Genomic DNA, 27,115 nt, shown 5'->3' with positions numbered 1-27,115 from the left:
TTATACTAGTAGGGAACAAATCAGTCTTTTAATAGTTCTAAAGCGCAATAAAATAACCAGTTCATCCTCAAAATAATTAGTTTTTTATATTTTTGTATTTTACTTTTTAAAAATACAATCAAATGACTAAATTATTCTTAATTTTTTATTTTAATTCGTGCTCGTCATCTTTTTATTTCAACGTTAAATTATTTGGGAAGTGAGCTTCTTTATGGAGTTTGAGTCTGGGATTTTATATGTTGTGAATTTAAAAAATTAACTCATATTTACAATAATATTTTATTATTTGGATGCCTATTAATTTACAAAACCAGAAAAGATATAGTTACAAGATCCGATTAAGAAGTTAACCGATAAAAGACCCAAATTACATGTAAAGAGTTTACTTGAATTAACCTAATATTCGATTTTTTTTATGAAAAAAACTCAAAACATAATCATCTAGATAATAAAACTAGTTTTTCCACTGATCTCATCTTTGTCGGGTTTCAGGTCATCGGTTTGACGTGCTGGGACGAGATGGTCTTATGAGTTATGACCAAGGAAAAAGGGCAAAGGAAAGGACGGCTGAACCGGACACCTCTCCTATGCAGCTCTTCCCGGTTTAAAAATTAAAGCATTTTTTTTAAGGGAGAACAAGAGGTTTAAAAAATAGCTTAATTTGCCCGCCACTGCTAAAATCCTGTCTTTCTCATAAAACCCTACTACAGAACAGTAAAATTACTCTCTGGCCTCTGCTCCCTTTCCTCCAAAAAAACACTCTCCGCTCCCAAATTCAAATTTCGCGAAAGAAAGATAACAAATCAAATTAATTTAGGATTTCAATTTCTCCACACCTCTCCCTTTAAACCCTATATATTTCAAGGAGCGCCCTCCCACTCTCGATCCTAGGGTTTTTCTCTCTCTTTCGTTTTCCGAGAAGACGACATGTCGTGGGAGGAAGAAGTTGTGATCCGCGATGTCACCAACGCCGGTATCGTCGTAAGCGACCGTATTGGTAGAGAGGTTGCAGCTCAGATCGATCTCGAAGAAGCTCTAGAAGCTTCTAGATACGCGAGCCATCCTTATTCCACTCATCCTCGCGAGGCACGTTTCGCTTCTCATTCTAAATTTCTTAGCTTTAACAATGTGTTCCCGCTCTTTTTTTTTCCAGTTTATTTGCGTGGGTCAGTAAAATCTCATTGATTGAGTAGGAATAATTGAAAATTAAGTTTATAATTTATCACTTTTTAACAATAATTATAATAATTTTGCTTGCTTCCGTTGGATTCCATTGCAGTGGCCACCTTTAATTGAGGTGGAGGATACTCAGGAGTTGCCTCCCGTACTCGTTGAAAGATATAATGCAGCTGGCGGAGAAGCGACTGCTTTGTGTGGAATATTTCCTGAGGTACGGAGGGCTTGGGCATCGGTGGATAATTCTTTGTTTCTATGGCGTTTCGATAAGTGGTAAGTTCTCTTTTTAATTCTCTAAAATGTATTCCTTCATATTAGTTTTCAATTAGAGAATGAAAACTTGAATTTCCTTGTTATTATGCATGGAGCTCTCGAGCTTAGGTGAAAAAGGTTAAGATCACGTCTGTGCACCTGGTTTTGAGAAAACCCTTACCACTTACTAAGCTGGTCATAGATGAAACTGCATTGATGCTCATATTCACTTTGCGACATTGTTTATGCTCTTATGGCGTGCTGCACTGCTACCCTCATTTTGGAAAGATTTCTGTGTTTTAGATATGAATTTTGTGCATCTCAATTTTTTCCTTTTGAGAATGCTTTTTGCTCTGTTTATTCCGGATTGAGGTAAATTCATAAGAGTTGTTGATGGGTTGCTCATAACAGTTGTCATTAATGGCTGAAATAACACAAAGATGCTACTTGATGGTGCTTATCTTGCTTGTGTGGGTCTTTATCGGCACACTCCCTTTCCCCATCTTTATCGCAATTTCTAATGTCATTTACCTTTTGGTGATCTCCTGAAACTTCTTGCTCTTGTCCTGTGTCTTATAAAAGCAATCCTCTCTATGGAAGAAAAGGTGAACAAAAATACTTGATATTGCAGAGCATCATCAAATATTTCCCAATCTGGTTCTATTGTTTATAACAGTCAGAGATATTAGTGGGTACTATCTCAGAGGAAAAAGATACAATAAAAGAAACCCGATCTGTTGTTAATATCAAAGCTGGATCTTTTCGATTCCTTCACCACTGCTTGTTGTTATTAGCTGTTTCCATTCTCATTTCTCTAATGGTTGCTGTTTTGTCTCTGATTTTCTCCTTTTGTATTAGGGATGGTCAATGTCCTGAATACAGCGAGGAACAAGCCATCTGTGCTGTCGGCCTTGCCAAATCTAAGCCTGGTGTTTTTGTTGAAGCTATCCAGTATCTTTTGGTTTTATCTACACCAGTGGAGGTAGTACCTCAACATTTTTTCTATAATGTTCTGCAAAGTTATTTGTTTCAAATGTACCTTTCAGGTTAAAAATCTAGTTATATCTGTTTTGATATTGAGTATTGACAATTTATTGACTTTTCTATAATGCCAATAGTTTTTGGTTGTTCTTTTATACTACCTCTGTGTGTGCGGTTACTGAATTATATTCATGATTTAAAGATCCCTATTGTTAATTGAAATTCAACGTCATACCCAGATCTACTGTTGGTTGTCATTTTCAATTCTATTTTTTTCATCAAATAAATTCAGAGCAAGTTAGAATATGTAGATTTGAGTATAATGGAACTTTTACATGGTGCATTTGATCTCAAGCCATGAGTTCTTTGTGTCATTTGTGCTGTGCAAGGTTGATGGTTTACATAGTAATTATTGTGAAACTTCCACAATGTGATGCTATGATGGCCTTATGATCTCGAGAGAATGCAATGCTTGGATCTTAACTTGTCCCGTGTGTTTATCTCCATATTGTTCTTTGCTTCTATTCTTTTGCTGGGAATTCATTGTGCTGATTTTAAATTTTTTTACCGTTTTATGAAAGAATATTTGTTGGTGAAGATCTGCTATCTCTTACATGAACGGATCTTGCAAACTCTTTTCATCTCTCTCCTTTGACGGACCTGTTGACTCAAAATTGCTATCTTATAACGAATGAAATTCTTAAACTCTACTTGGACGGTCTGGGACATGGCCTTATATACTCATCCTGTGATGGTGTGTGACACCGACTCTATCCCTAGGTCTAGGACAGGCAGTGGTAATAGGCTTAGCTATTTGGCTGATTCAGGTTGACGGGTCTCACCTTGGGGGTTCTTAACAAAACAGGTTTAGGTGCTCCAAGTTGACATGAAGAGACTAAACAGTAAAGGGAAAACAAGAAAGAGAAGTATAAAAGAAAAGTATTCTTGAACTGTATTTCTATACATGATTCTGCACGTGCCTCCTCTTTAGTTTTTGCAGTTAATTTATTGACAGTATTATTAATCCTTAACAGCCTGTTCTTCTTCTCAGTTGGTTCTTGTAGGAGTATGCTGTTCCGGGTCAGGCGATGGTGCGGATCCATATGCTGAGGTTTCCTTACAGCCTTTGCCAGAGTATACAGTACCATCTGATGGAGTTACCATGACCTGTATTGTGTGTACTGATAGGGGACGCATCTTCCTTTCTGGGCGCGATGGACACATTTATGAGTTGCATTACACTACTGGTTCGGGATGGCACAAGCGATGTCGTAAAGTTTGCCTGACAGCTGGATTGGGTAGTGTTATTTCAAGGCATGTTTTTTTATTCAGTGCTTTCCATTTATGTCATGGTGATGAGTTCGACTTCTCTATGTTTGTATGGGAATTAAGTTCAATCTAAAGTGACGTTCAATATATTTCTACTTTTAAAATGACTACTTTGGTTTTATTATTCTTGCTAAGTCCACTTCCATTTAACCATATATTTATGGGCTAGTTGAGTTGTAATTGACAGCTAAAATCTTGCTCTTATCTACCACATCATAAATTAAGTTCACCTCATATGTTTCCAGGTGGGTTGTACCAAATGTGTTCAAGTTTGGAGCTGTTGATCCTATTGTTGAAATGGTTGTTGACAATGAAAGACAGATTTTGTATGCACGAACAGAAGAGATGAAACTTCAGGTTTATCTTCTGGAATCAAATGGAGATGGTCCGCTGAAGAAAGTGGCAGAAGAAAGAAATTTGTTCAGTCAAAGAGATGCACATTATGGAGGCAGACCATCAGCAGGACCAAGAGTCCCAAGTAGATCAGCAAAGCCATCTATAGCTTGCATCTCTCCTTTATCCACACTGGAATCCAAGTGGTTGCACCTTGTTGCTGTTTTATCAGATGGCAGAAGGATGTACATTTCTACTTCCCCATCTAGTGGCAATAATGGAGCTGTTGGAGGTTTGGGTGGATTCGGTACCAACCATCAGAAGCCGAACTGTTTAAAAGTTGTAACAACTAGACCTTCTCCTCCTTTAGGGGTCAGTGGTGGACTTGCCTTTGGGGCCATTTCTCTTGCCAATAGAACTCCAAATGAGGATCTCACACTAAAAGTTGAAACAGCATCCTACTCTGCTGGAACTCTTGTCCTCTCTGATTCATCACCACCAACCACGTCTTCTCTTGTCATCGTGAGCAAGGATTCAAGCTCACAGACATCTGTTTCGGGTAGCTTAGGTACAAGTTCAAGGGGTTCACGGGCTTTACGGGAAACCGTATCTTCGGTACCTGTTGAAGGACGAATGCTTTTTGTTGCAGATGTTTTACCTTTACCAGATACAGCTGCCATGTTGCAGTCACTATATTCAGAACTTGATTGTTTTGGATTCCAAAGCGCATGTGAGCCCTGTGAAAAAGCATCTATAAAACTTTGGGCAAGAGGTGATCTTGCAATGCAACATGTACTTCCAAGGCGAAGAGTCATCATTTTCAGCACCATGGGAATGATTGAAGTGGTTTTCAACAGGCCCGTAGACATTCTGCGAAGGTTGTTTGAGTCCAACTCCCCTAGATCAATCTTGGAGGATTTCTTTAATCGTTTTGGATCTGGTGAGGCAGCTGCAATGTGTTTAATGCTAGCTGCAAGGATAGTGCATTCTGAAAATCTTATAAGCAATCAAGTTGCTGAGAAGGCAGCTGAAACATATGAGGATCCAAGAGTTGTTGGAATGCCACAACTTGAAGGCAGCAATGTACTGTCAAACACTAGAACAGCAACAGGAGGTTTTAGCATGGGACAGGTTGTTCAGGAGGCTGAGCCTGTGTTTTCGGGTGCTCATGAAGGGCTCTGCTTGTGCTCTTCAAGGTTGCTTTTACCTGTCTGGGAACTCCCTGTGTTCGTCTCAAAAGGTGATGTAGGTCCATCTGATGCTTCATTTGAAAATGGAGTGGTTGGATGTAGACTCTCAGTTGGGGCTATGCAAATCCTAGAAAACAAGGTTCGTTCTTTAGAGAAGTTCCTTAAGTCCAGAAGGAACCAGAGAAGGGGGCTTTATGGTTGTGTAGCAGGTTTGGGAGACTTGACTGGTTCTATATTGTATGGAGCTGGTTCAGATTCAGGTACTGGTGACAGAAGTATGGTGAGAAACTTATTTGGCACATATCCACAAAGTGTAGAGGCAAATGGTGGTGGGGCAACTAATAAACGTCAGCGACTACCATACAGTCCTGCAGAATTGGCTGCCATGGAGGTAGGTGCTCGATGTGTTTAACATATGGTTATTGTTATTTTTTATTTTTTCCAATTTAACAACCTGCTGCAATACAGGTCAGGGCAATGGAGTGCATCAGGCAATTGCTTCTTAGATCTGGGGAAGCTCTGTTTCTGCTACAGCTCCTTTCTCAACATCATATAACACGTGTGGTTCAGGGGCTTGATGCTAGTATACGACAGAGTCTGGTTCAATTGACATTCCATCAACTGGTTTGTTCTGAGGAGGGTGATCGCCTTGCTACAATGCTGATTGCTGTCTTAATGGAGGTAAAACAAGCTATGCAAACCTCTAGAAAATATCTCTTAAAATTCTTCTTTTGTTTGCTTTTATGATCACATGTAATATTGGTAGCCTGCATTCTGAATCATTATCCTGAATTTCATTGTTCCAGTACTATACTGGCCCTGATGGCAGGGGAACAGTAGATGATATTAGTGGGAAATTACGGGAGGGTTGTCCAAGCTACTTCAAGGAGTCTGATTACAAGTTTTTCTTAGCTGTTGAATGTCTCGAAAGAGCTGCCGCAACTCCAGATCCTGTAGAGAAGGAGAATATTGCTAGAGAAGCCTTCAATTTCTTGAGCAAAGTTCCGGAGTCTGCAGATTTAAGAACTGTTTGCAAACGGTTTGAGGATTTAAGGTGAGTCTATTGATTAAGGCAAACCCGGGTACCAGTGTTGTTAATTTGTCTATGTTCACTTAGAGTACTGTATCTTAAACCTAAAGTGAAATGGGCACACAGGTTTTATGAAGCTGTGGTTCGCTTACCTCTGCAAAAAGCACAGGCTCTTGACCCTGCAGGTGATGCTTTCAATGAGCAACTTGATGCAGCTACTAGAGAATATGCACTTGCTCAGCGTGAACAATGCTATGAGATAATTACCAGTGCTTTGCATTCTCTGAAAGGTGAGGCCTCACAAAAGGAATTTGGATCGCCAGTCAGACCTGCTTCAACTCGACCTGCACTTGATCAGGCTTCTCGGAAGAAATACGTATGCCAGATTGTTCAGCTTGCTGTCCAATCTCCTGACAGAGTATTTCATGAGTACCTATACTGGACTATGATTGATTTGGGCCTGGAAAATGAGCTGCTGGAGTATGGAGGTCCAGATTTAGTACCATTTTTGCAAAGAGCTGGTCGGGAACCTTTACAAAAGGTATTCTTTCATGTGACTATTCAGGGATCCCTTAAATATGGTGCCTTTTGATTTGAAGTCCTTTCTGTTTTACTTTTCTTCATCTTTTTTTAGTTTGTGCTATGTAATTCATCATTAATTGCTAATCTCTCATTAATTGCTAATCTCTCAAGTTTTAAAGATTTTGTTTTTTTCTCCTTATATGGATGGAAATTGGTTAAGACAAAGAAAGTGGTCCAAATTGAAGGATTTAATTATTTGAGGTGTCTGCTTCAATTTGGCTTCTACTTGAAGGTTCTGTGTGATTTTACCTTTTTTTTCTCTGTTCTGCTATTTGATGTTCCCCTTACAAAGTGGTTCTGTACAATTTATTTATGCTCACCCTTTTGGATCTTCTTAAAGGAATAAATCTTTTGAGATTGTATATGTATTTGCAACATATTTATAACTATTGACCAAGTTTCTGCCAAATGGATTGTGGGTAATGTCATCCAACATTATTGTTTTTGTCTCATAGGTTCATGCTGTTTCTGCCATAACACCTGCATCTTCTCCAATTGGTCATTCAGGAGCACCAATTGCTTCTAATCAAGCAAAATGTTTTGATCTGTTGGCACGGTATTATGTCCTGAAGAGGCAACACATACTTGCTGCTCACGTGTTGTTAAGGCTGGCTGAAAGACGCTCAACTGATGCTGGAGATGCTCCTAGTCTTGAACAAAGGTTGACATCTCTCTCTTTCTCTGTCTCTGTCAATTGCCACTTTCTGCAGCGTTGCAAAGCTTGTGTTTTTTGAACTGGGATGTTCATTTTTCTGTTACTTTGTTGGATGATGGCAGTAGTCTAATCTACCCTTAACCAACAAATCACCAAATATGGTTGCTTAATCACATAAAACTAAGGAATAAATGCCATCCTTTGCAGATTTAGTACTGAAACAAAAATATTACATATTGTCCTTGCTCCTGAACTTTTATATACTCAAATCGATCAGTTCAGCTTCTGTTATGACGATGCTTAAACTTTCTAGGATGTTCTTATATTTACATTTGTAAACTAGTTCGGATATTATGTGGTATTTCTGAGGTTTATATGTGGCCTAAAGGTTTTTTTTCTTTCTAGTTTACTAATTTCAATACAAAATTTAGCAGTTATTGAAAGTAAACAAACTGCCCATTTAGTTCATTTCGCAAAATTCAAAATTTCCATCGCTGCTCCCCTTTAACAGTTGATGTTTAATGACTTTTTTTTTTGTCAATGTCAGGCGCCAATACCTAAGTAATGCGGTTCTGCAGGCCAAGAATGCTAGTGACAGTGGTGTTGTGGTAGGTTCTACAAGGGGTGCTATGGACACTGGATTGCTTGATTTGCTTGAGGGGAAGCTTGCGGTTCTTCGGTTTCAAATAAAAATAAAAGATGAACTGGAGGCTATAGCGTCCAGGCTACAATCTTCATCTGACATGTCTGAGGCTGTCCAAAATGGATCAGCTCATGATAGCAATGCTGAAGCAGAGCAGGCAAAAATTGCAAGGGAAAAGGCAAAAGAGTTATCATTGGATTTAAAGAGCATAACTCAGCTCTATAATGAATATGCAGTTCCTTTTGAACTTTGGGAGGTAAATCTCTTTCTTCCTAATCCTCAAGAGGACAAACCAATTGAATTGTTATACATGCCAGTGAGGCTCTTTCATGTGGTTTTATAATCTTTCATGCCTTGGTCTGTTCGGTTATCAGATTTAGTTACTTGACCTCGATAGAGAATTAGGACCTTTGAGATGAATATGGATTGGTATTAGGTGTGAGACAAAAGAATTTTTATTGTTCTATGTGTTGATATAACTGTACATCTCTACCAGAATACTTCCATCTTGGATGTTATAGGGATTAGCTAGTTGTGAACATAATGACACACCTACATGTTCATGGCACTGTAGTTCTTAGAAATGAAATAAGCATGCTACTTTTGTTTGTATCGGTAATATATGCTTCTAATTTTCAAAGAATAGTTTGATGAACAAGATTCAGCTATTGCCTTTCATTGATCTCATAGTCTTAATGCATGCTTCTAATTTTCAATTTTTAATGAAAGTCCTTGCTTTCCTTTTTTTCTTGTTTTAGATATGTCTGGAGATGCTATACTTTGCAAATTATTCTGGTGACGCTGATAGTAGCATTGTAAGAGAAACCTGGGCTAGACTAATTGATCAAGCTCTTTCAAGGGGTGGTGTTGTGGAAGCTTGTTCGGTTCTGAAGAGGGTTGGTTCCTACATGTATCCTGGAGATGGAGCTCTTCTACCTTTAGACACCTTATGTCTTCACCTTGAGAAGGCTGCACTGGTAGACTCACATTTCAATAATATTTATGTGCTTTGCCATTTATATACTTTATACTAAAAACTTTGAAGTTATTGTGTAAACAGCTCATCTCTTGCATTAAAATCAAGGCTTGTTTCTTTTCTTTTTTATTTGTTGCATCCCAAAAAAGGCGTTTCCTTGGTGTGTGTGTGTATTTGGTTTTGTTTTATTGACAATTATTTTCATTATGCAGGAGAGACTGGAATCAGGGGTGGAAACTGTTGGAGATGAAGACATAGCAAGAGCTCTTCTTGCTGCTTGCAAGGGTGCGATTGAACCTGTGTTGAACACTTATGATCAGTTATTATCAAATGGAGCTATTTTGCCATCTCCCAACCTTAGGCTACGCCTTCTGCGATCAGTGCTTGTGGTAATCCGTGAATGGGCAATGTCTGTTTTTGCACAGAGGATGGGTACAAGTGCAGCTGGCGCTTCATTAATATTAGGCGGATCATTCTCAGTGGAACAAACTGCAGTCATCAATCAAGGGATTCGCGATAAGATCACAAGTGCAGCAAACAGGTCAGCTTGTCCTCTCAGCTACTTGCTGCCTTTATGTTAGACGCATTAAACTATACTGTTTCTTGGTCTGAGAGAAAAGGGTTAAGCTTACCATCTGATGCTTCCTGTTTTGAAAAGGAAAATAATAGCTTCATTTCTTCTCATTCCTAAGTTAGAATTTCCCTGAAAACTTAATGCATTCAAAAGGGCTGTGAGAGTAAGGGGATTAGTCAGGATCAGAAAAGTTGTGCTTTCATGAATTATCTGGCTCTTACGGCACACTGCTTACAAGTGATTTGGTTGGGATTGGTGTTAAAGGATTGATAATGTTTTAAGACTCAAACAGCTAGTGGATGGGCTTCCCATTATCTCTTAGCATTGTTATCTTTGGATATGGTTACTGGGTTCCTCAAACATCCAGGTCTAATCCACTGATAAAAGATGAGATTATTTGATCAACCAACCTGAGCACCTGTAAGAGTTTCCTAGCACCTCGAAATCTCTCTATACCCTCCTTGATCTTTCAGTGGCTCATTTTAATTTCCTGGGGCAATAGAGGATTATTTTTTTACGCATGGTAGGAATAGAAGAGATAACATAAGTTGACCATACTATGATGAACTCGTATGACATTCCTGAACTTAATATTGGAACTTGTGATCATTAGATCTTTTAGGCTCCGGTATTATGTCAAATAATTATTTCAACCCAAAAGCTTAAACTATTGGGTGAGGCATCAGGAATGTTTTTATATCACCGCCTCTATACCCTGGAACCAATCTTATGATGTTGTGTACCCTTGTTATGTTTTATCTCCTTTATTTTTGTTCTTTGAACTGAATTGAAAGAATCAAGTTATCTGTTGGAGTCTCGTGTTAGAGTAATAGTTTAATTTAATATAGGGTTGTCCTTTTATTCTGACATTCTGTTCTCGTGGAACTTGGGATGAGCAGGTACATGACAGAGGTGAGGAGGTTGCCCCTTCCCCAGGGCAGGACCGAAGCTGTTTACCAAGGATTTCGAGAACTTGAAGAGTCCCTGATAAGTCCTTTTTCTTTTGACAGATTTTGATTCTTTATCGCTCCATATTTGGTGTTGTATGGAAAGGTTTATTGTTTTTAAGTTAGTTTGCAAATAAAAATTTAATAGATGAAGTAGTTGAAAGTCTCCAATCAACTTCATGCTTTGACCTTTTTTTATAATGTTTAAATGTAACATTGAGTCCCAGTTCACATAAAAGCAAGGATCGAATTTAAGAAGGCTGGTGATTCCTAGAAGCATATCAACAAGTGCTTCGAAGATGATGTCAATAGTGTATTTCTCTTAACAAAGAAAGAAAGGAGAGGAGAGAATTTCTTAGCAAAACTCTAAAGATTATAGGAATAGCCTATCTGTAACTGCTAACTGTCAACGAACTATAACTGTTACAATTCAGTCACGTGTAAATCATTGATAAAAAAAAGAGAGAGAGATCAAGACTAGTTCAACTAAAAGTAAGCTACTAATTCCTAGTCGAGACCTTAACAGATGACTTGGTAATTTTTTATGCTTCGTCTCTTCGCTATAAAACCACATCTGATAGAGCCTCAATGGAAAGAATCAGTGTTGCACTTTCAATATAATATGGAAGGAGTGCCGACCTCTTGTAAACCCTAGACATAAGAATTCATGCCGCTCTCGTTCACACAGTCCGTCCTATTCACTCCTAAGTTAAAGCATGAGAGTGCTCTGCTGTGCCATGTGGATTGGTACTCGTTTATGTAGCATAAAGCTGTTTCGGTATATGCATGGAGCTGCTAATCTTTGCCAGGAGGAGCCAAAAAGAATGCACTGATGATGATTTGTTACAATCTGGGCCGGTACGAAAACCACCGTAATGCTAGTGTAGCTTGAACCCAGCTTGACAAGCAAATCAGAATTCAGAGCCCTCGTCTGGTGGACTTAGTGGTGGTGCATTGCAATGGGACGGGGGTGCACTGTCAAAAAAACACCTGAAAGCTTGTATGGAGAAGTATTTCGTTTTGGTTTTTCTGGGAATGGATTTTTTTTTTTTTGCTCGGCTAAAATAAAATTGTCCGGATTCTCCGGGGCTATATCTAATCAGTACAATTATTAATTTTTTCTCGAATTGAGTTCTTCAACAACAATAGCAACTTGATATTGACATTACCCCATAAAAAAAGGAAAACTAATTGATCTACAGATCTACATGTTTAACATGATTTTTGTAAATGCTTAAGTTATTTTTAACATGATTCATGAGAAACTCATTAATTTATTTGTTTAGAAATAATCATCGACTTGAGCCAAAACTTTGTTGAAATTGAATCAAGATTTTGATTAAAATTAGAATTAGAATTTTTAATCTTTCTACTTATCCTACATCTCTTTGTTAAAAAAAATAAAATTGATTCGTGTTATTTTTATAAGAACATGATTTTAAATTAAAAAAAATATTTTTTGAATTACAATTTAAATTCAAAAATCGATTTTCACGGGTCATACCAAATGAGTCCTCAGTCTATTTGGTCAAAAGGTTTGAATTTTAAAAAAGCTGCAAGATATTTAATTGTTTTTTTATGAATACACTAGTTTGAATGTAAAGAAAAGGTACTTAATCCTGATGTGTAAGGAGTGGATGAGGATACCTTCATTACTAAATAAAAAATTAAAATAAGAAGATCAACATATGAAGAAGAGTTTCACATATTATATCAGAGAAGACGAAAAAGAATTTACAAGAATAGGTGTCATATTTTTACACGTAAGTTCTATAATAAGTAGTTTAAGATTTCATTTGTTTTTGTATTTTAAAAATATTATTTTTGTTTTAAAATATATATTTTTTTATTTTCACATTGTTTTGATATACTAATATTAAAAACAATTTTTTTTAAAAATATATTATTTCAATATATTTTTAAATAAAAGTATTTTGAAAAAAAAACCATGTCACATTAACAAACAAACTATAAGAAGGAATAATTTTATAAGCACAGTTGTTATTATTATTTATAGTTCAAATATAAATATATATTTTTAAACATTTTAATATGAGTATGGATGATATTTTAAGATTTAATTGGGATGTGGTTTATTTTTAGTATGTGAAAGTTAATTCAGGAACATCCCCATCACTAAATTAAAAAAAAAAAAAAAACCTTGCCGAGAAGCATCAAAGTTGCCGTTCGCCTAATTATTTTCACGCACCAGACAAATGTTCGTCAAAGATGGGAAAATCTCTAAAAAAAATAAAAAAAAAATAGAAAGCCGGGTGGCTTAAGCCATCTCAAGAAAAGTCGAACTTTAGAGAAAACGAAAACCAAAAGAGCGACAGACATTAAGATTAAAAAGCCAGTCGACATGATCTTCACTCAACTAGTGGTAAAATACTAATCTATGGTGACTTTTTGACTAGCTTGCTACCTCGGCACCGTCCAAATCCTTTCCATCAAATTCAGCACTAGAAAAACCTAGACTTTATTTTTTTATTTATTTTTTTTCCTGCTGCTTTCCGGTGAGGCTAATGTTCGGGCCCCTCCATTTGTCATTTGAGCCCTCGCACTGACTATTCTGAGAATCTTGTGATGCAAAATTTAACCAGGCATTGTTGCCAGAAAATCTGTACTTGGAAATAAAAAGTTTCTTTCGAAGAGAAAAAGGCAACAATATTGCTATTTGTTTTTTGACTTTTTTTAGAGCAAGGAGACAAATTAGAAAAATAAGTAATAAAAAAGAAAGGAAGGAAGAGGTATTTTAAGTGTATTCATCAACCTAATGACAGTCAGATACGCAATCGCTGTCCTGTGGATCAAGCCAGTGACGATCATAAACGGTTCAACGGCATCCCGGCGTTTCAATTTGAATTAATCCATGAAAATATAAATAGAAATAAATTATTCTATTACTTCAGCACATGATTAAGTTATTAACGACGGAGGTTTCAAGATCTTGAAAGATCATTCAGGATACAAGTATGGACCTAGTAGAGCTGTAGAGGTAATATGTATTTCATACAGCGTGTAAATACCAGAAATACACAATATTATATTAATTTATTTGTGAAAACTAATCTAAATAGACTTGCAGGATATGATAACACAGCACTTTGGATTGGAAGGAGATAAATTCAAACCCACAGAGACTCATGAAAATATGAACCCCGGTTCCTTTTACCATCTAGCCGAACTTGTTGCGTGAAAACAAAAGCAACAATCTCCTCCTCCTCCTCCTCCTCAAGCAAAAGCAAGCTCTGCAGACTCAAGACCTCGTCAATCAATCAATCTTATTCAAAGGTACTTAGCGTCTTGCATGTGTGTGTGTGTGTTAATCCATTAGAAGGCTGGTCGTTTAGTCTTGAGTTACGCGATAGAAACAGCACTGTGTCCTTTCTTGATCGGCCTTCTTATTGTCTTCAAAGAATAATCTACTGGCCGGAAGATTTCTTGAGATGTTCATTTTTCTCTCGCTGTTTTTTTTTGGGTGTGTTCTTGAGAGATATCATTCTATCATTGTGTCTTTCATTGGTTGGTATTCTTCCTAGCGATTTACTGTTCATATGTAGTCTTCCCTTTTCCGACGAGCAGTGTTCTTAGTCTTCAAGTCGTGCAAAGAAACCACAAACATAAAGATTGTTAAGATAAACACATGCAATTAATTAAATAGTTAATTATTGGTTCTTAATTATACATTTCCTAAAAAGATTTTTTCCCCCCTTATAAAATCCAAAATGCACCAGTGAATGGATAATGAAATGACCGCGTACTTCGTTTTCGTTCCATCTTTTTTGAATCGAAAGCATGTTTTGAAAGCAATGTGATTAATATCTATTTATTTATTTTATATAGTAAAATCACAGCATTTTATTTGAATGTATAAACAAATGGATATCTCATTCACTTTTTTCCTTTTCTTGTGATCAAGTATATAATTTTTTATTATTCTTTATCCCGTAAAAGATTTTTAAAATGGACATAATTTAAAGCGGTGTTATAGTTATGATATATGAATAATTACTTATATGTAATATATTTAAGTTCTAACACGAATTATAATTTTTTTAAATAAGTTCATTGTGAAATGTGAATCCTTTTTTTTAAATAAATTGTAATAATAGATATAATTAATAGTATTCTCTAAAAAATCAAGAATAATTAAAAATTCAAATTCTACATGCAATGGTAGTTTTTTAAAGAAGTGGTTAATTAATTAATTAATTAAGAAGTTGAATAATATTGGACCTTGGATGAACAATGGGTTAGCTTTGTCTATTTCTTCAATCTCTTTTATTTATGCTGTGATCTCAAATTGCTTGTTAAAATACCAAATAACTGAAGGGTGATTTTGTTTTCCTTCTCAGTGGATGAAGGGTAAAACACACTCCCACGAGTTATTTTCGATTTAGACAACCTTCTATGCTGTGACCAGTGGACTGAAAGTAAAAAATTTAAGGTACGAAGTTGAGTCGTCTGGTAAGAAAAAATGGTAGATTTCCAATTTTACATGCTTTTCCATATCCGCTGAGACACTGTTCCACCTATCTTTCAACTCTTGAAACTGAAGGTCTCCATGCCACTCCACTCTCCCTTTTCAAACAGATAGCAAAAAAAACAAAAAAAAAAAAAGCCACCAAATATATTTTTATCTGTTTATTTTTATGTTTTAAAAATATTTAAAAATATTTTGTTTTTTTAGATTTAAAATGATTTTTTTTATATTTTTAATTTTTTTTAATGTGTTAATATAAAAAATAATTTTTAAAAAATACAAAAAATATTATTTTAATTCATTCTCGAACAAAAAAACACTTTAAAAAATAACTGGTATTAGCCTATTATTTTTCCAAACATCTCTTAGATATGTTTTTAGGAACGTATTTTTTTAAAAAATTAATTTTAGATTTAATTTTTTTTAAAATTATTTTAGTATGTTAATATTAAAAATAATTTTTTAAAAATAAAAAAATATTAATTTAAATATATTTTCTAAATATTAAATATTTTAAAAAACAACTCTAGCAAGTACAACAGCCTGTTCACCTTTCCTTGGAGTATAATTAAATTAAACTAAAAACAAAACATAATTTACTTGTCATCATCCTGTACTGTAAAGTCATGCACTGTTTTTTCTGCGAGGTTTGTACATCACAGGCAATACTATTCTGCTAGCCTTCCAATTGATGTTATTGTCTAACGAATCATTTTAAAAAAATTAATTGACACATTTGTCAAATCATTGTTTCAGTTCGTCCGTGTTTTTTTTCCATGCTCGAGCCTTTTGTTGGCAATTTAAATTTGCCAATCAGGTCTTATTCTATCCCTGGTGAGTATCTCTAACCTTTTTTTTTTTTTTATCCGTTTGTTTTTATATTTTAAAAATATTTTTAAAATAATTTATTATTTTTTTAATTTTTGCTTTACCTTAAATTAATATTTTTAATGCGCTGATATCAAAAATAATTTTTAAAAAATAAAAAAATATTATTTTAATACATTTCCAAATAAAAAACACTTTAAAAAACAATCACAACCACACTCTCAAACAAACTAAATTATGTTCAATTTGATCCCTAGCATGCTAGTGCATTGCCAATACTGAAAATAAAAAAAAACTGGTAGATATATATTAAAAAAAAAGGATAGTCACAGGATGTGTTTAGAAGTAAGTCTCGCGTTAGAAGATTTTTAGACACGATATTTATTAAAGTTCTCTCATGTTTTTTTTTTTAATATGTAGAATGAAGGATATCATATTCGGAGGTTTAAGTAACTTTATAAAAAACAAAAGAAAAAATAAATTATTACGCTGACAAGAAATCAGTAACCGGACAATGGAAAACAAAACCTTCAAAATTGAATTTTATTTATCACATCACTTGCAAAAATCACTGTTTAATATTTAATATTATAATAGTTGTTGATTTTTAAAGTATTATTTTTGTCTAAAAATATATTAAAATAATAATTTTTTATTTTTTAAAATTCATCAATATTTTTTAAAAATATTTTTTCACCTTAAAAACAAATACCATCTATATTATCTATTTAATTAGCACAGCTCAGAAAAGAAAAATAAAAAATAAAATTTTTCAAAGTATTTTTTATTTAAAAATATATTAAAATAATAATTTTTAAAAAAATTAATTTTTAATATTAATACATTAAAATAATCTTAAAATATTAAAAAAATCAATTTAAAATATATTTTTTAAAATTTTAATAAAAAAATATGTTGAAACTCAGTGAAAAAGACCGAATAGTTAGCACAGCTCAGAAAAGAAAAAGAAAAAGAAAAAAAGAAAGGAGGGGTATGAACCATGAAGGAATCAAACAAGCAAAATTAAGTAATTATCCAGATAAGAAAGAGGGCAATTGGTAATTTCAAAATAACAAACCCCCCCATAGCCCACCCGCAGGTTCCAGCTAGCTAGACTGCCTGCCTGCCTTTCTGTTTAGCCATAACATCCCCGTGACCCTGCCGAGCTCTGCTGATCAAGCACTCCAAAAAAGAGAAAACAAATAAAATAAAAAACCAAATTATTAATCAGCAATAAACAAGAAAGGAGGAAAAAGAAACCGAAAATATATTATCAGTACCAAATACTAATAAAAAGCAAATAACAACATCGCGAGAAAAGAAAAAGAAAAGAAAATTGGTCCTCTCAGATCTGAAATTTCCCTTCTGTTGATCTCAATAACAAACAAATGTTCAGATTTGAACAGCAAAAGATGAGGAAAAGGATTGCATTTTCATTTTCCTTTTGATTTATTTCTCTTTTTTTCTTAGGGAATTGCAATCTGTCCATTTCTTCTCTTCTCTTCTCCTTTTGTTTTTGCTGTTTTGTGCGGAAGATGACCGACGCCGTGATTCCTCCCGCCGTACTTCGTAATCTCTCCGATAAGCTCTATGAGAAGCGAAAGAATGCGGCTCTCGAGGTCTCTCTCGCTCTCTCTTTCCAATTCGTGTTTTTCGTATACGATTTTGTATTTCTAGGTTTTGATTTTCTATTTACGTAGGTCGAGGGAATTGTGAAGTCGCTGGCGGCCGCCGGGGATCACGAGAAGATATCGATAGTCATCAATTTGTTGACCAACGAATTCACCGCCTCAGCCCAAGCCAACCACCGCAAGGTTCGTCTTTTTTTTTCCTTGAAAAAAAAGGAATGTGAATTATTTTTCAATTTCATTGTTTTGATTCAATTGCGACATAATTTTGGCATTTTTATTTGTCTTTATGCAGGGAGGATTGATAGGACTAGCAGCTGCAACAGTAGGGTTAACTTCAGACGCAGCCCAACATCTCAGTGTTAGTGATCTGAAACTCCTCTATGTTACTTGTTTGAATCTTTTCTGTGATCGGGCTCTAGTTTCGGTGTTCAATTTTATTGATAGATAGGCAACAAGTTTTTAAATTTTTTCAGCATAACCGTGTAGACACGTTCCTAATTTTGAGCTTTGTACAAATTATGGTTACAATTTTAAGTTCATGCTTTGAACTGAGCTTAGTCACTTTCTTTGGGATTATGTGCCATTTAGCGAGGGTTAAATATTTGATTTATTGAACATAGTTGATGGAACTACGTTCAATATTGTATGACATTTGGCTTTTGTGCGAAGTTTATTGTCTTGTCTTATTTTTTCTTTTTGCAAAGCTTCTGTATTATGTTCTTACTTCATTCTGGAATCTTAAAATAAAGAATGTACTGATTGGAAGTTTTTGAATGAAATAGATATGTGATAACAGATTTCATTTGAGACAAAAAACTCGTGTAAAATATGGTTAATTTCACAGAGGAATAAGAAAGGGAAATATGTCCAATGGGATAAAGGATGATCGGTGTTCCTGAATAAATAGATTGCATTAGCACAAAGAAACTTTGATAAATGTTACTGGATTACCATGACAAGTATAAACCATTGTGTTTGAATAATGGATATAAAGAAACGCAACATAACAGTTAGTAAAATAACATTTGAAAGTTCATTTTCACAAATAGAGAGTATTAGACCTACTTAAAGGTCTAGTATGCAGAAGCAAGAAAAACAAGCTCCGCCTTTTGTTTAGCATTCCTAGAAAGGAACATTAATGGTTTATGATGATGCTGTGGCTAAGGGACCATTTGCTACTGCAAATCCTTTGTAGATGCTTTGAGCAATGACACCGGATCTGCAAACACTGCAAATTAAATGCAATCTTATATGAAGGTGCTGTATTCCCTAGCAAATGCTTTCATCAACAATTGTTTTGGGTGGTTATGCTTAGAAGGGTTCACTAAGATAAATATGTAGTTGTCTAAAAAAGGCACCTATAGAAGTGCTTATAGTATTTTGTTCCCTAACTTGATTTTATTATTGGTATTATTGCAAGTAGATATTTCTGTGTTTCAACCTTACTCTAGGCTCTTAGTGCTAAAGCCTAGATCCAAAGGCAAGAGTGTGTTTGTACCTGTTTGTTGCATGTTCTTAGAACTAGTTTGGGTCTCTGAACTATGATATGGTACGAAAATATATATGCGGATGTCGATAATATACTTTTGTGTCAACATGGGTGATCCAAGTGCAATAAAGAGCTTGTTATTGATTATTTGGGAGGACGCAAGAGGGGGAAAGATTGAAAGATACTGGGAAGTGCTGTTCTGCTGTTTATGGAACACTGCTTGGGATTCTAATTTTTTGACAATCTTCTCTACTGTGGCAAATATTATGAGAAAGAACAGTGCATTAGTCATTTCCAGAATGAGAAAAAAAATACTATGCAATATTGTTTAAGAATCAACTTTTTGTGAATTAGAGTGATGGAGGGTGTATCAGTCTGCTATATTTTGTTTTGATTTTATTCAGCAGCCGGAGAACATCATGAGACGTTTTTTTTTCAATTCTTAGTCTTTTTCTCCCCTTTTCATTTGTATAATATTTATATTTCACCATTGCTTTGGATGTATCTTGCCAGCAAATTGTGCCACCTGTACTTGAATCTTTTGTAGACCAAGATAGCAGAGTTCGTTATTATGCTTGTGAAGCTCTGTATAACATTGCTAAGGTGAGAATGGAAATGGTTGATAGCCTGATTTATATTTATCCTTTTTCTTGTTATGTTTGGTGCTTAACATACTGTTTTATACTGGCATGCAGGTGGTTAGAGGAGATTTTATTATTTTCTTTAACCGTATTTTTGATGCCTTATGTAAACTTTCGGCAGATTCAGATCCCAATGTACAAAGCGCTGCTCATCTTTTGGATCGGCTTGTAAAGGTAATAATTGCTCTAAACCTCAAAGTATTTATTGATTTCTTGTACTTGATGTGTTAGTAAGGTTGGGATCCTCTTAAATTTTCAATTCTCATATTTTACTATAATGAAACAGGACATCGTTACTGAAAGCGATCAATTCAGGTGTGTACAATGGATATGCACTTCAAGAATTATCTGAAGTCTTTATAAACTGTTCTGATAAATTAAAAGTCCTATGTTTTTATGTTTTTTTTTTTAGCATTGAAGAATTTATACCGTTGTTGAGAGAACGTATGAATGTCCTAAATCCCTATGTCCGGCAATTTTTGGTGGGATGGATTACTGTATTGGACAGTGTTCCAGATATAGATATGCTGGGTTTTCTTCCTGATTTTCTAGATGGTAATCCATGTTCTTTGTTTCAAATCTAACATGCTTCTTTGTTTTGTACTTGTATATTGCTTCTTAGTTGATACCTTACCAACTGTTGATAAATCTCAGGTTTGTTCAATATGCTGAGCGATTCTAGCCATGAAATACGACAACAAGCTGATTCTGCTCTTTCAGAGTTTCTTCAAGAAATTAAGAACTCCCCAGTAAGATTTCTGCTTAATTATGATCTCATCTATTGTAGTTTCTAATTCCAGGTCACTTGCCTTTGAAAAACATTGTTCCAGCAATAAATACAAATGCATCCACATTATTTTCTTTGTTTTCTTTGTTTGATATACTTTGGTTGGCATCAAGTGTTTTGATATAAAAACAAATCTTTTGTTCATTTTTGTAATTTTCTGACTCGAACAGTGCTACTGTTGAAGTCTGTAGATTATGGTCGTATGGCTGAAATACTGGTTCAGAGAGCAGCTTCTCTAGATGAATTCACACGGTTAACAGCTATTACTTGGGTAAGCAGATTCACATTTTGAATTTATATGTGTGTGTGTGTAAATTTATATTTCTACAGCGTACCCTGCAATTTGTCCCCTTTTACAATATCTTCTCTGGTGTATCTTCTATGATGCGTGCATTTGTCGATGTCACAAGTGTGTGTAAATTTATTTTTCTACAGTGTACCCTGTAATTTGTCTCCTTTTACAATATCTTCCATGGTTTATCGTCTATGATGCATGTGTTTGTCGATGTTGCAAGTTGTTTTGAGTTTTTGACAAGTTATTGCTTCATTGGAATTATATAATCTTTTTATCACATTAACTGTGCAGATAAATGAGTTTGTGAAACTTGGTGGTGAACAACTTGTTCCTTATTATGCTGATATTCTAGGAGCCATTCTGCCTTGCATTTCCGACAAAGAAGAGAAAATTAGAGTGGTAAGCTGGTTTAAACTCTCTGAAAGATGAAAAATCTGTGATTATCTTATAATACTGAGACCTATTTTTTGGTTTCAAGGTTGCTCGTGAAACCAATGAAGAGCTCCGTGCAATCAAGGCTGATCCTGCCGATGGATTTGATGTTGCAGCAATTCTCTCCATTGCAAGGAGGTATAACTTTGTAACTTGCCAAAACAAAAATTCAGTTTAAAAAATGCTAGCAACTTGCTTTTTAGTAGTTCTTATGAAGACCTACAATTAAAATGCTGACAACCCTCACAAACATAGTGATGGTGGTGTCTCTGAAATGAAGACCATCTAAAATGATTTGTGGTGGCTATTGATTCTTTTTACTGTTCAGGCAATTATCGAGTGAGTGGGAGGCTACTCGAATTGAAGCATTGCACTGGATATCAACCCTTTTAAACGGACACCGTATTGAGGTGATTAGACTTTGCCTCTGTTTACAAAAATAAACACAGTGTTTGCAACTCAGAAAAAAGCAGCTTGAAGTTGCCTTTTGTTATCCTGCGGTTTAAACGCAAATGGTAATGGGTCCCACAAGCAATAACTTGTGTTTAGAACGTAACCAAACGATTTATTTTTGTGGTCTGCTCCAAAAGCAGAAGCAGCCACAAAAAAAACACTCTCTTTATTGATAAGTCATACGCATTTGATTTTTTATTTGTTCTCTGAACTGCAAATATTGTAAATTTAGTTTCTTGTATGTTTGTAATGCTCCCATAACTCTGAATTAGTTCCAAGTCTTAAAATCACAGTCTTCAAGGGTGTCAGCCCATTTGCAGTCAACTTCTGGTTTCATGTTCTTAACACAGACAAGAACTTTGGTTATGATTATGTGGCACGAAGGAAGGGACTGAAAGCTATATCTAGCTTGGTCCTTCCATTGAATAAGTAGATACTTCTTTGGGCTTGCATTTTTTAAAATTCTCTAGACCAGATATGATTAAAGGTGTTAATTTTTTTTATGTGAAACAGGTCTTGTCTTTTCTAAATGACATATTTGATACCCTTCTCAAAGCACTGTCAGATCCATCTGATGAGGTAATCTTGTACATTTGATTTATGCCAGAAGTAATAGATCATATTGCTCATATTTGATACCCTACTCTTTAAGGTTCATCTTTTGTTCTTTTACTCGAAGTGCAGTCATTTTATAGAGTGACAAATTTTATAATTGTATTTATTCCTTTCAGAATTTTTTATGCCGGAAGTAATAGATCATATTGTTCATATGTATGCATCTGGATTGATGGGTTTTTTTTTCTTTTCATAATAGAAGGTTGCCCATGAGATTGGCCTCTGCACGCTTGTGTTTAATATCCATTGAACTTTCAATTTATTTGCAAACAGAACAAAACAAACGTAATTCATTATATGGTAAATTGGAAGCTCAATTCTATCTCGTTCACTAGTTTTCCTTGATGGATCTATTGTATGTAAAACTATCCGTAATTGGATTCAACTTTCCTTCTGACCTATGATCACCCTCTACTCATAGAACATAGTGAACTAAAAACCAATTGATGAAGGAAGCAGTATAGAAATGTATGAAAATAACCACACCTTCCTGCACTCAGCTGGGCCATCTCCCCTTGATCTCCAGGTCCACTGAAAGCAGTCCTGGTCTCATGTAGAGAAAGAATCCCAATCTGATTTCTATCCCGCATATCACAACATGTGGCAATCAGTTTCTTTTGGGAACATGAGAATGGTATGCCCACCTAATTGAGGGACATCACAAAGATTAGGACCTGAAGTTTCGTGCTAGTTGCTCATGTGTTTTGTCTGGGTGGAAGCTGGTGGAAGGGTTTTCACATCACAATTGTCCATGGCTGTCATCTTCAATTTGCTTTGCTGTTTTGTACATAAATTTACCATCATATGGTTTTGAAAAAGGTGTGGAAGCCAAAACAATTTTACTTTAATTGAAACAAATCGCCCTGCAGAAAATCTTAAAGATCTAATCTTGGAGATCTCTTTCTGAGTGCTATTTCTTTTATTGTGTTTTGCACTATTTCAAAGTCATGGAGGTGTATGGCATCAGAAACAAATCATAGGATTCTAATAGTGAAATCCCACTAAACCATGTGATAAAGAGTACTTGGTATATTTGTACACATATATTTCTGTTTCTTGTATCTTCCAATACATCAGCCATTAGATTAATATTTTTATCATCATGGATCATACAACTCATCAGGCCTGCCCATGAAGTAGGTTTGTTTCTTCCTAAGGAAAGTATAAACTCCATTGCTGAAATTTATCTCATTTGTTTGGAATCTCATTTCCATTTTCTTTCTCTTCTCTGGACTTCTCTTTTCCTTGTAATGTTCCCTGTGGATACACCTTTTCATTTACCAACCAGAAAAACAAACACTTTGGATCTCAATCTTTTTATGGTCAATCTATTAATTTTATTGCTTTCATATGCATAGAGATCAAAGAAACATCCTGTACTGTTTTTTTATATAATTAATTTGTTGCAATTCTGATTTTGTCCCTAGGTGGTACTCCTTGTTCTTGAGGTTCATGCATGCATAGCGAAAGATCCGCAACACTTCCGCCAACTTGTTGTTTTCTTGGTGCATAATTTCCGCAATGATCATTCTCTTCTAGAGAAGTGAGCCTCTTGCTCTCATCTTGCTTTTTCTTTATTTGTAATTTTTTTTGTGTTTGTAGTTTAGTTGGTCTGCCAGTGGCAGTTTAAGTGTAGCTTTAATCACGTGTCTTATTTCTTCTTCAAACTATTCTTTTTTTTTCTTAGGCGCGGTGCTTTGATAATCCGACGACTCTGTGTTCTTTTAGATGCTGAAAGGATCTATCGTGAACTTTCTACAATATTAGAGGGGGAAGCTGACCTGGATTTTGCATCTATCATGGTTCAGGTTTGCTCATTATCTGGGAACATAAAACTGGGGTGCTCGAGGGCCAAATGGAATAATACTTTTCAGGGATTTTCTTGTTTACTTTTCTTATATACATATATTACATTGGCAATGCATAATTGGGAAAATAGTGAAGAAGGCAAAAAATTTGAGTTTTTTTTCTACCTGCTGTTCAATTTTACTTGATTGCAATTTTTCCTCTTTTCCCCAGGCTTTGAATTTGATTTTACTCACATCCTCTGAGTTATCTGAGCTTCGAGATCTCTTAAAACAATCTCTGGTGAATTCTGCTGGGAAAGATTTATTTGTTTCTTTATATGCTTCATGGTGCCATTCGCCCATGGCAATTATAAGCCTTTGTTTATTAGCACAGGTAAGTATTTAGGATCTTGCCACGATCATAGCTTATCATCTCTTGTGAAGTTTAAAGCTATATGAATTTCATGCATTCATCCATCTTTTGTCCTTTATTCGCAGACTTATCAGCATGCCAGTACTGTGATTCAGTCACTGGTAGAGGAAGATATCAACGTCAAATTCTTGGTACAGCTGGATAAATTAATTCGTTTGCTGGAAACTCCCATCTTTGCTTACCTTAGATTGCAGGTGCCCTGGTTAAACACACGGTTCCTAGTTACCTCTGTTTTGCCTATAATTTATAACTTTATTAGTTGTCAATAAAAGAATTTGACATGGTTATATATTTATTTTTATTTCTTTTGGTCATTTGTGGATTGTCTAATATTTGGTAATTCCATGGATTTCTTTGTCTGCATAGAAAAAAAAAATGTTCGCTTATTGTTATGTAATTTGATCTGGCATGTAATGCATGTCCCTTGCAAGATTTGCTTAGTCTTTCTTGTTGCAAGGTCATTTGCTTAGTCTTTCTTGTTATGCTGAGTGTTTCTACCATTTTGTGGTTCTTGCAGCTTCTTGAACCTGGAAGATATACATGGTTGTTAAAAGCTTTAAATGGTCTTCTGATGCTGCTCCCACAGGTACCTGAAGAATTGTATACTGCTCCCACTGAATTTCTTGAATTTTTATATGTAAAGGCTGCAGTTTCACACACACATGCATGTTTGTGTATTGGTCTTGCATGCATGAATGCATGTATACGGTTAGGAAAAATGTTACTCATCTACTTTTTAATGAATCCTATTTCATTTTTCTGACACTCAGATTGTCTTAGATTTAATATGATTATGGTGCCATTTAGCTTTCTTAGAGATTAATACTGAGGGGAATGGTCATCTAAGGGTGCAGACCATGTATATGTTTCTGAATGCTTCTGGTTTGTTTGTCTGATGGACCTTTAACAAGGGTTTTGTTTACCTTTTATGAATGGTGGAAGGTGGTATATAGGATGCATGTTTATTTTCTGTTGTCTCTAATTGTGAAGGAGAGACTCAATCTTGCAATTAATGTTACAAAATAAGGAGCGGCGGTGACCAATTGATGAAATATTAAATGCTTTTCCAACTTTCAGTGGTGGTGGTTATTTGAAAAGACAAGCTTGATCTAGATTACTGCTAAAGAGCTCGGTTACAGATTGATGAGCATTTTAGCGCTTCCTTGCTTATGAGATGCTATTAGTGTTACTGCCACGTCTCTATAGCTTCTCAATGTTTCTTTTTCATTGGCTTCATGAATGCAGCAAAGTGCCGCTTTTAAGATGCTGCGAACTCGTTTAAAAACTGTTCCTTCATATTCCTTCAGTGGTGATCAAGTCAAGCGAACATCTTTAGGAAACCCTTACTCTCAGATTCTACATCACATTCCATGTGGATCACATATCTCTGAGGATGGTGATGTAAACCAGGATGTAGGGGCTTCTAATTTGCATAATGGAATTAACTTCACTTCAAGGCTGCATCAGTTTGTGCAAATGCAACGTCAACACCGAATGCATGCAAAAGTGCAGGCACAGTCTCACAACAGTTCCACTTCATCATCAAAGGTTTGTTGAATATCTTCATATCATTATTTTCTATTTGTTATCATGTTTAATTAAACTGCTTTCGGCATTATGATTTATGATAGGAGTAGAATTTTAGGGGAATTAGGCGAGGAGCAAGAATGACTAGACTAGAGTAGAGAGCACATTTAAGGAACTTTGGTTGGTATTGGCTAGTAGAGTAATTTGTGGGCTTATCATTAAGTTCCTTTGTTGTGAGAGGTTCATCTCAATTGGCACATGATGAGGGTGGATAAGGTGCTTTTGTCAAGGGGAAGACATTCTTAGGTTTTTGTAAACATTATCAAGTTTATGTTTGTCCGTAGTGGCAAAGCATCTAATATTTAATCGTGTTTAATTTTTGCTCGGAATTACTGTGCCCTATTATTCATGCAGGATGTACAAAGATCAGAGGAATCGGGGCACCAACTTCCTTTGGATAATAGTGAGCCTCCTTCAAGATCATCTAGAAAAGGCCCAGGGCAGCTACAACTTTAATCATGTGTTTCACAGGAGATGAGAGTAGAGGTGGTATGACTTGTAAAATTGTATATCGTAGTTTGTCTGTTTTTATGGATGCTGGGATGGTAAAAGAGATGGTTTTGATTTGGGATAAGCTCAGGTTCTCCTGAGCTTCTTCTTCTTCTTCTTCTTTTTAGATTTTTTATTTTATTTTTGGAGACGGTGACATGCATGTGGTTCTTTTATTTTTTTTTATTGAAAACCACATGGGAGCAAATTATTTTAGAGAATGCAGTTTGTCTGTCTGCTTCACAGCTCAGCTGTTATGGCCACTTGAAGAAACAAAAAATAAGGAATCAGCTAATTCATGTATTCATCACATCGATCTTTGCCAAATGTATGCTTACACTAATTTTTATCAATCGATCTTTTTACATCTCCCGTTTCTCTGTGTTTATATGAAAGCAATCAGCAAACACCTTATCCAGCTGTAGTTTAATGCAAACATCTCTCTATTATGGCTCTTTAACCAGCATAATTGTGCGAAGGTTCCCAAAGTAAGT

At 35.3% G+C, this 27,115-nt stretch overlaps 2 protein-coding genes across 2 annotated transcripts; both read left to right on the top strand.

Moving 5' to 3' along the window:
* The first annotated feature begins 665 nt into the window (after positions 1 to 665).
* On the top strand, positions 666 to 10,926 carry LOC7457802 (nuclear pore complex protein NUP155). Its single transcript, XM_002312426.4, has 13 exons — positions 666 to 1,086; positions 1,280 to 1,449; positions 2,287 to 2,410; positions 3,461 to 3,723; positions 3,984 to 5,652; positions 5,730 to 5,942; positions 6,068 to 6,315; positions 6,418 to 6,832; positions 7,329 to 7,534; positions 8,076 to 8,427; positions 8,930 to 9,148; positions 9,360 to 9,688; positions 10,621 to 10,926. The coding sequence occupies exons 1-13, from the start codon at positions 928 to 930 to the stop codon at positions 10,736 to 10,738; spliced, it is 4,485 nt and encodes a 1,494-aa protein (XP_002312462.4). The 5' UTR covers positions 666 to 927; the 3' UTR covers positions 10,739 to 10,926.
* Positions 10,927 to 13,819: 2,893 nt separating this feature from the next.
* Positions 13,820 to 26,988, top strand: LOC7482912 (protein VAC14 homolog). The gene is made up of 23 exons (XM_024605980.2): positions 13,820 to 13,962; positions 15,027 to 15,118; positions 15,911 to 15,988; positions 17,453 to 17,601; positions 17,683 to 17,796; positions 17,906 to 17,971; positions 19,616 to 19,705; positions 19,798 to 19,917; positions 20,030 to 20,058; positions 20,156 to 20,298; positions 20,398 to 20,492; positions 20,715 to 20,801; positions 21,117 to 21,224; positions 21,304 to 21,395; positions 21,586 to 21,667; positions 22,224 to 22,289; positions 23,753 to 23,868; positions 24,013 to 24,133; positions 24,345 to 24,506; positions 24,611 to 24,739; positions 25,063 to 25,131; positions 25,791 to 26,093; positions 26,487 to 26,988. The coding sequence occupies exons 3-23, from the start codon at positions 15,931 to 15,933 to the stop codon at positions 26,586 to 26,588; spliced, it is 2,301 nt and encodes a 766-aa protein (XP_024461748.1). The 5' UTR covers positions 13,820 to 13,962; positions 15,027 to 15,118; positions 15,911 to 15,930; the 3' UTR covers positions 26,589 to 26,988.
* The last annotated feature ends 127 nt before the right edge of the window (positions 26,989 to 27,115 follow it).

Source organism: Populus trichocarpa, chromosome 8 (assembly GCF_000002775.5).
Source record: "Populus trichocarpa isolate Nisqually-1 chromosome 8, P.trichocarpa_v4.1, whole genome shotgun sequence".
Lineage (NCBI taxonomy): Eukaryota > Viridiplantae > Streptophyta > Magnoliopsida > Malpighiales > Salicaceae > Populus > Populus trichocarpa.
The sequence above is the reverse complement of the archived record's forward strand: the minus strand, read 5'-3'. Positions and strand labels throughout refer to the sequence as shown.

Excerpts from the sequence above, each read along its gene's own strand:
- LOC7482912 (XM_024605980.2), top strand. The coding sequence starts at position 15,931 with ATGCTCGAGCCTTTTGTTGGCAATTTAAATTTGCCAATCAGGTCTTAT. Across the intron at positions 17,602-17,682 it reads GAAAGAATGCGGCTCTCGAG|GTCGAGGGAATTGTGAAGTC; the intron begins GTCTCTCTCGCT and ends CTATTTACGTAG. Across the intron at positions 24,134-24,344 it reads TTGCATCTATCATGGTTCAG|GCTTTGAATTTGATTTTACT; the intron begins GTTTGCTCATTA and ends TCTTTTCCCCAG.
- LOC7457802 (XM_002312426.4), top strand. The coding sequence starts at position 928 with ATGTCGTGGGAGGAAGAAGTTGTGATCCGCGATGTCACCAACGCCGGT. Across the intron at positions 1,450-2,286 it reads CTATGGCGTTTCGATAAGTG|GGATGGTCAATGTCCTGAAT; the intron begins GTAAGTTCTCTT and ends CTTTTGTATTAG. Across the intron at positions 9,689-10,620 it reads ATCACAAGTGCAGCAAACAG|GTACATGACAGAGGTGAGGA; the intron begins GTCAGCTTGTCC and ends TGGGATGAGCAG.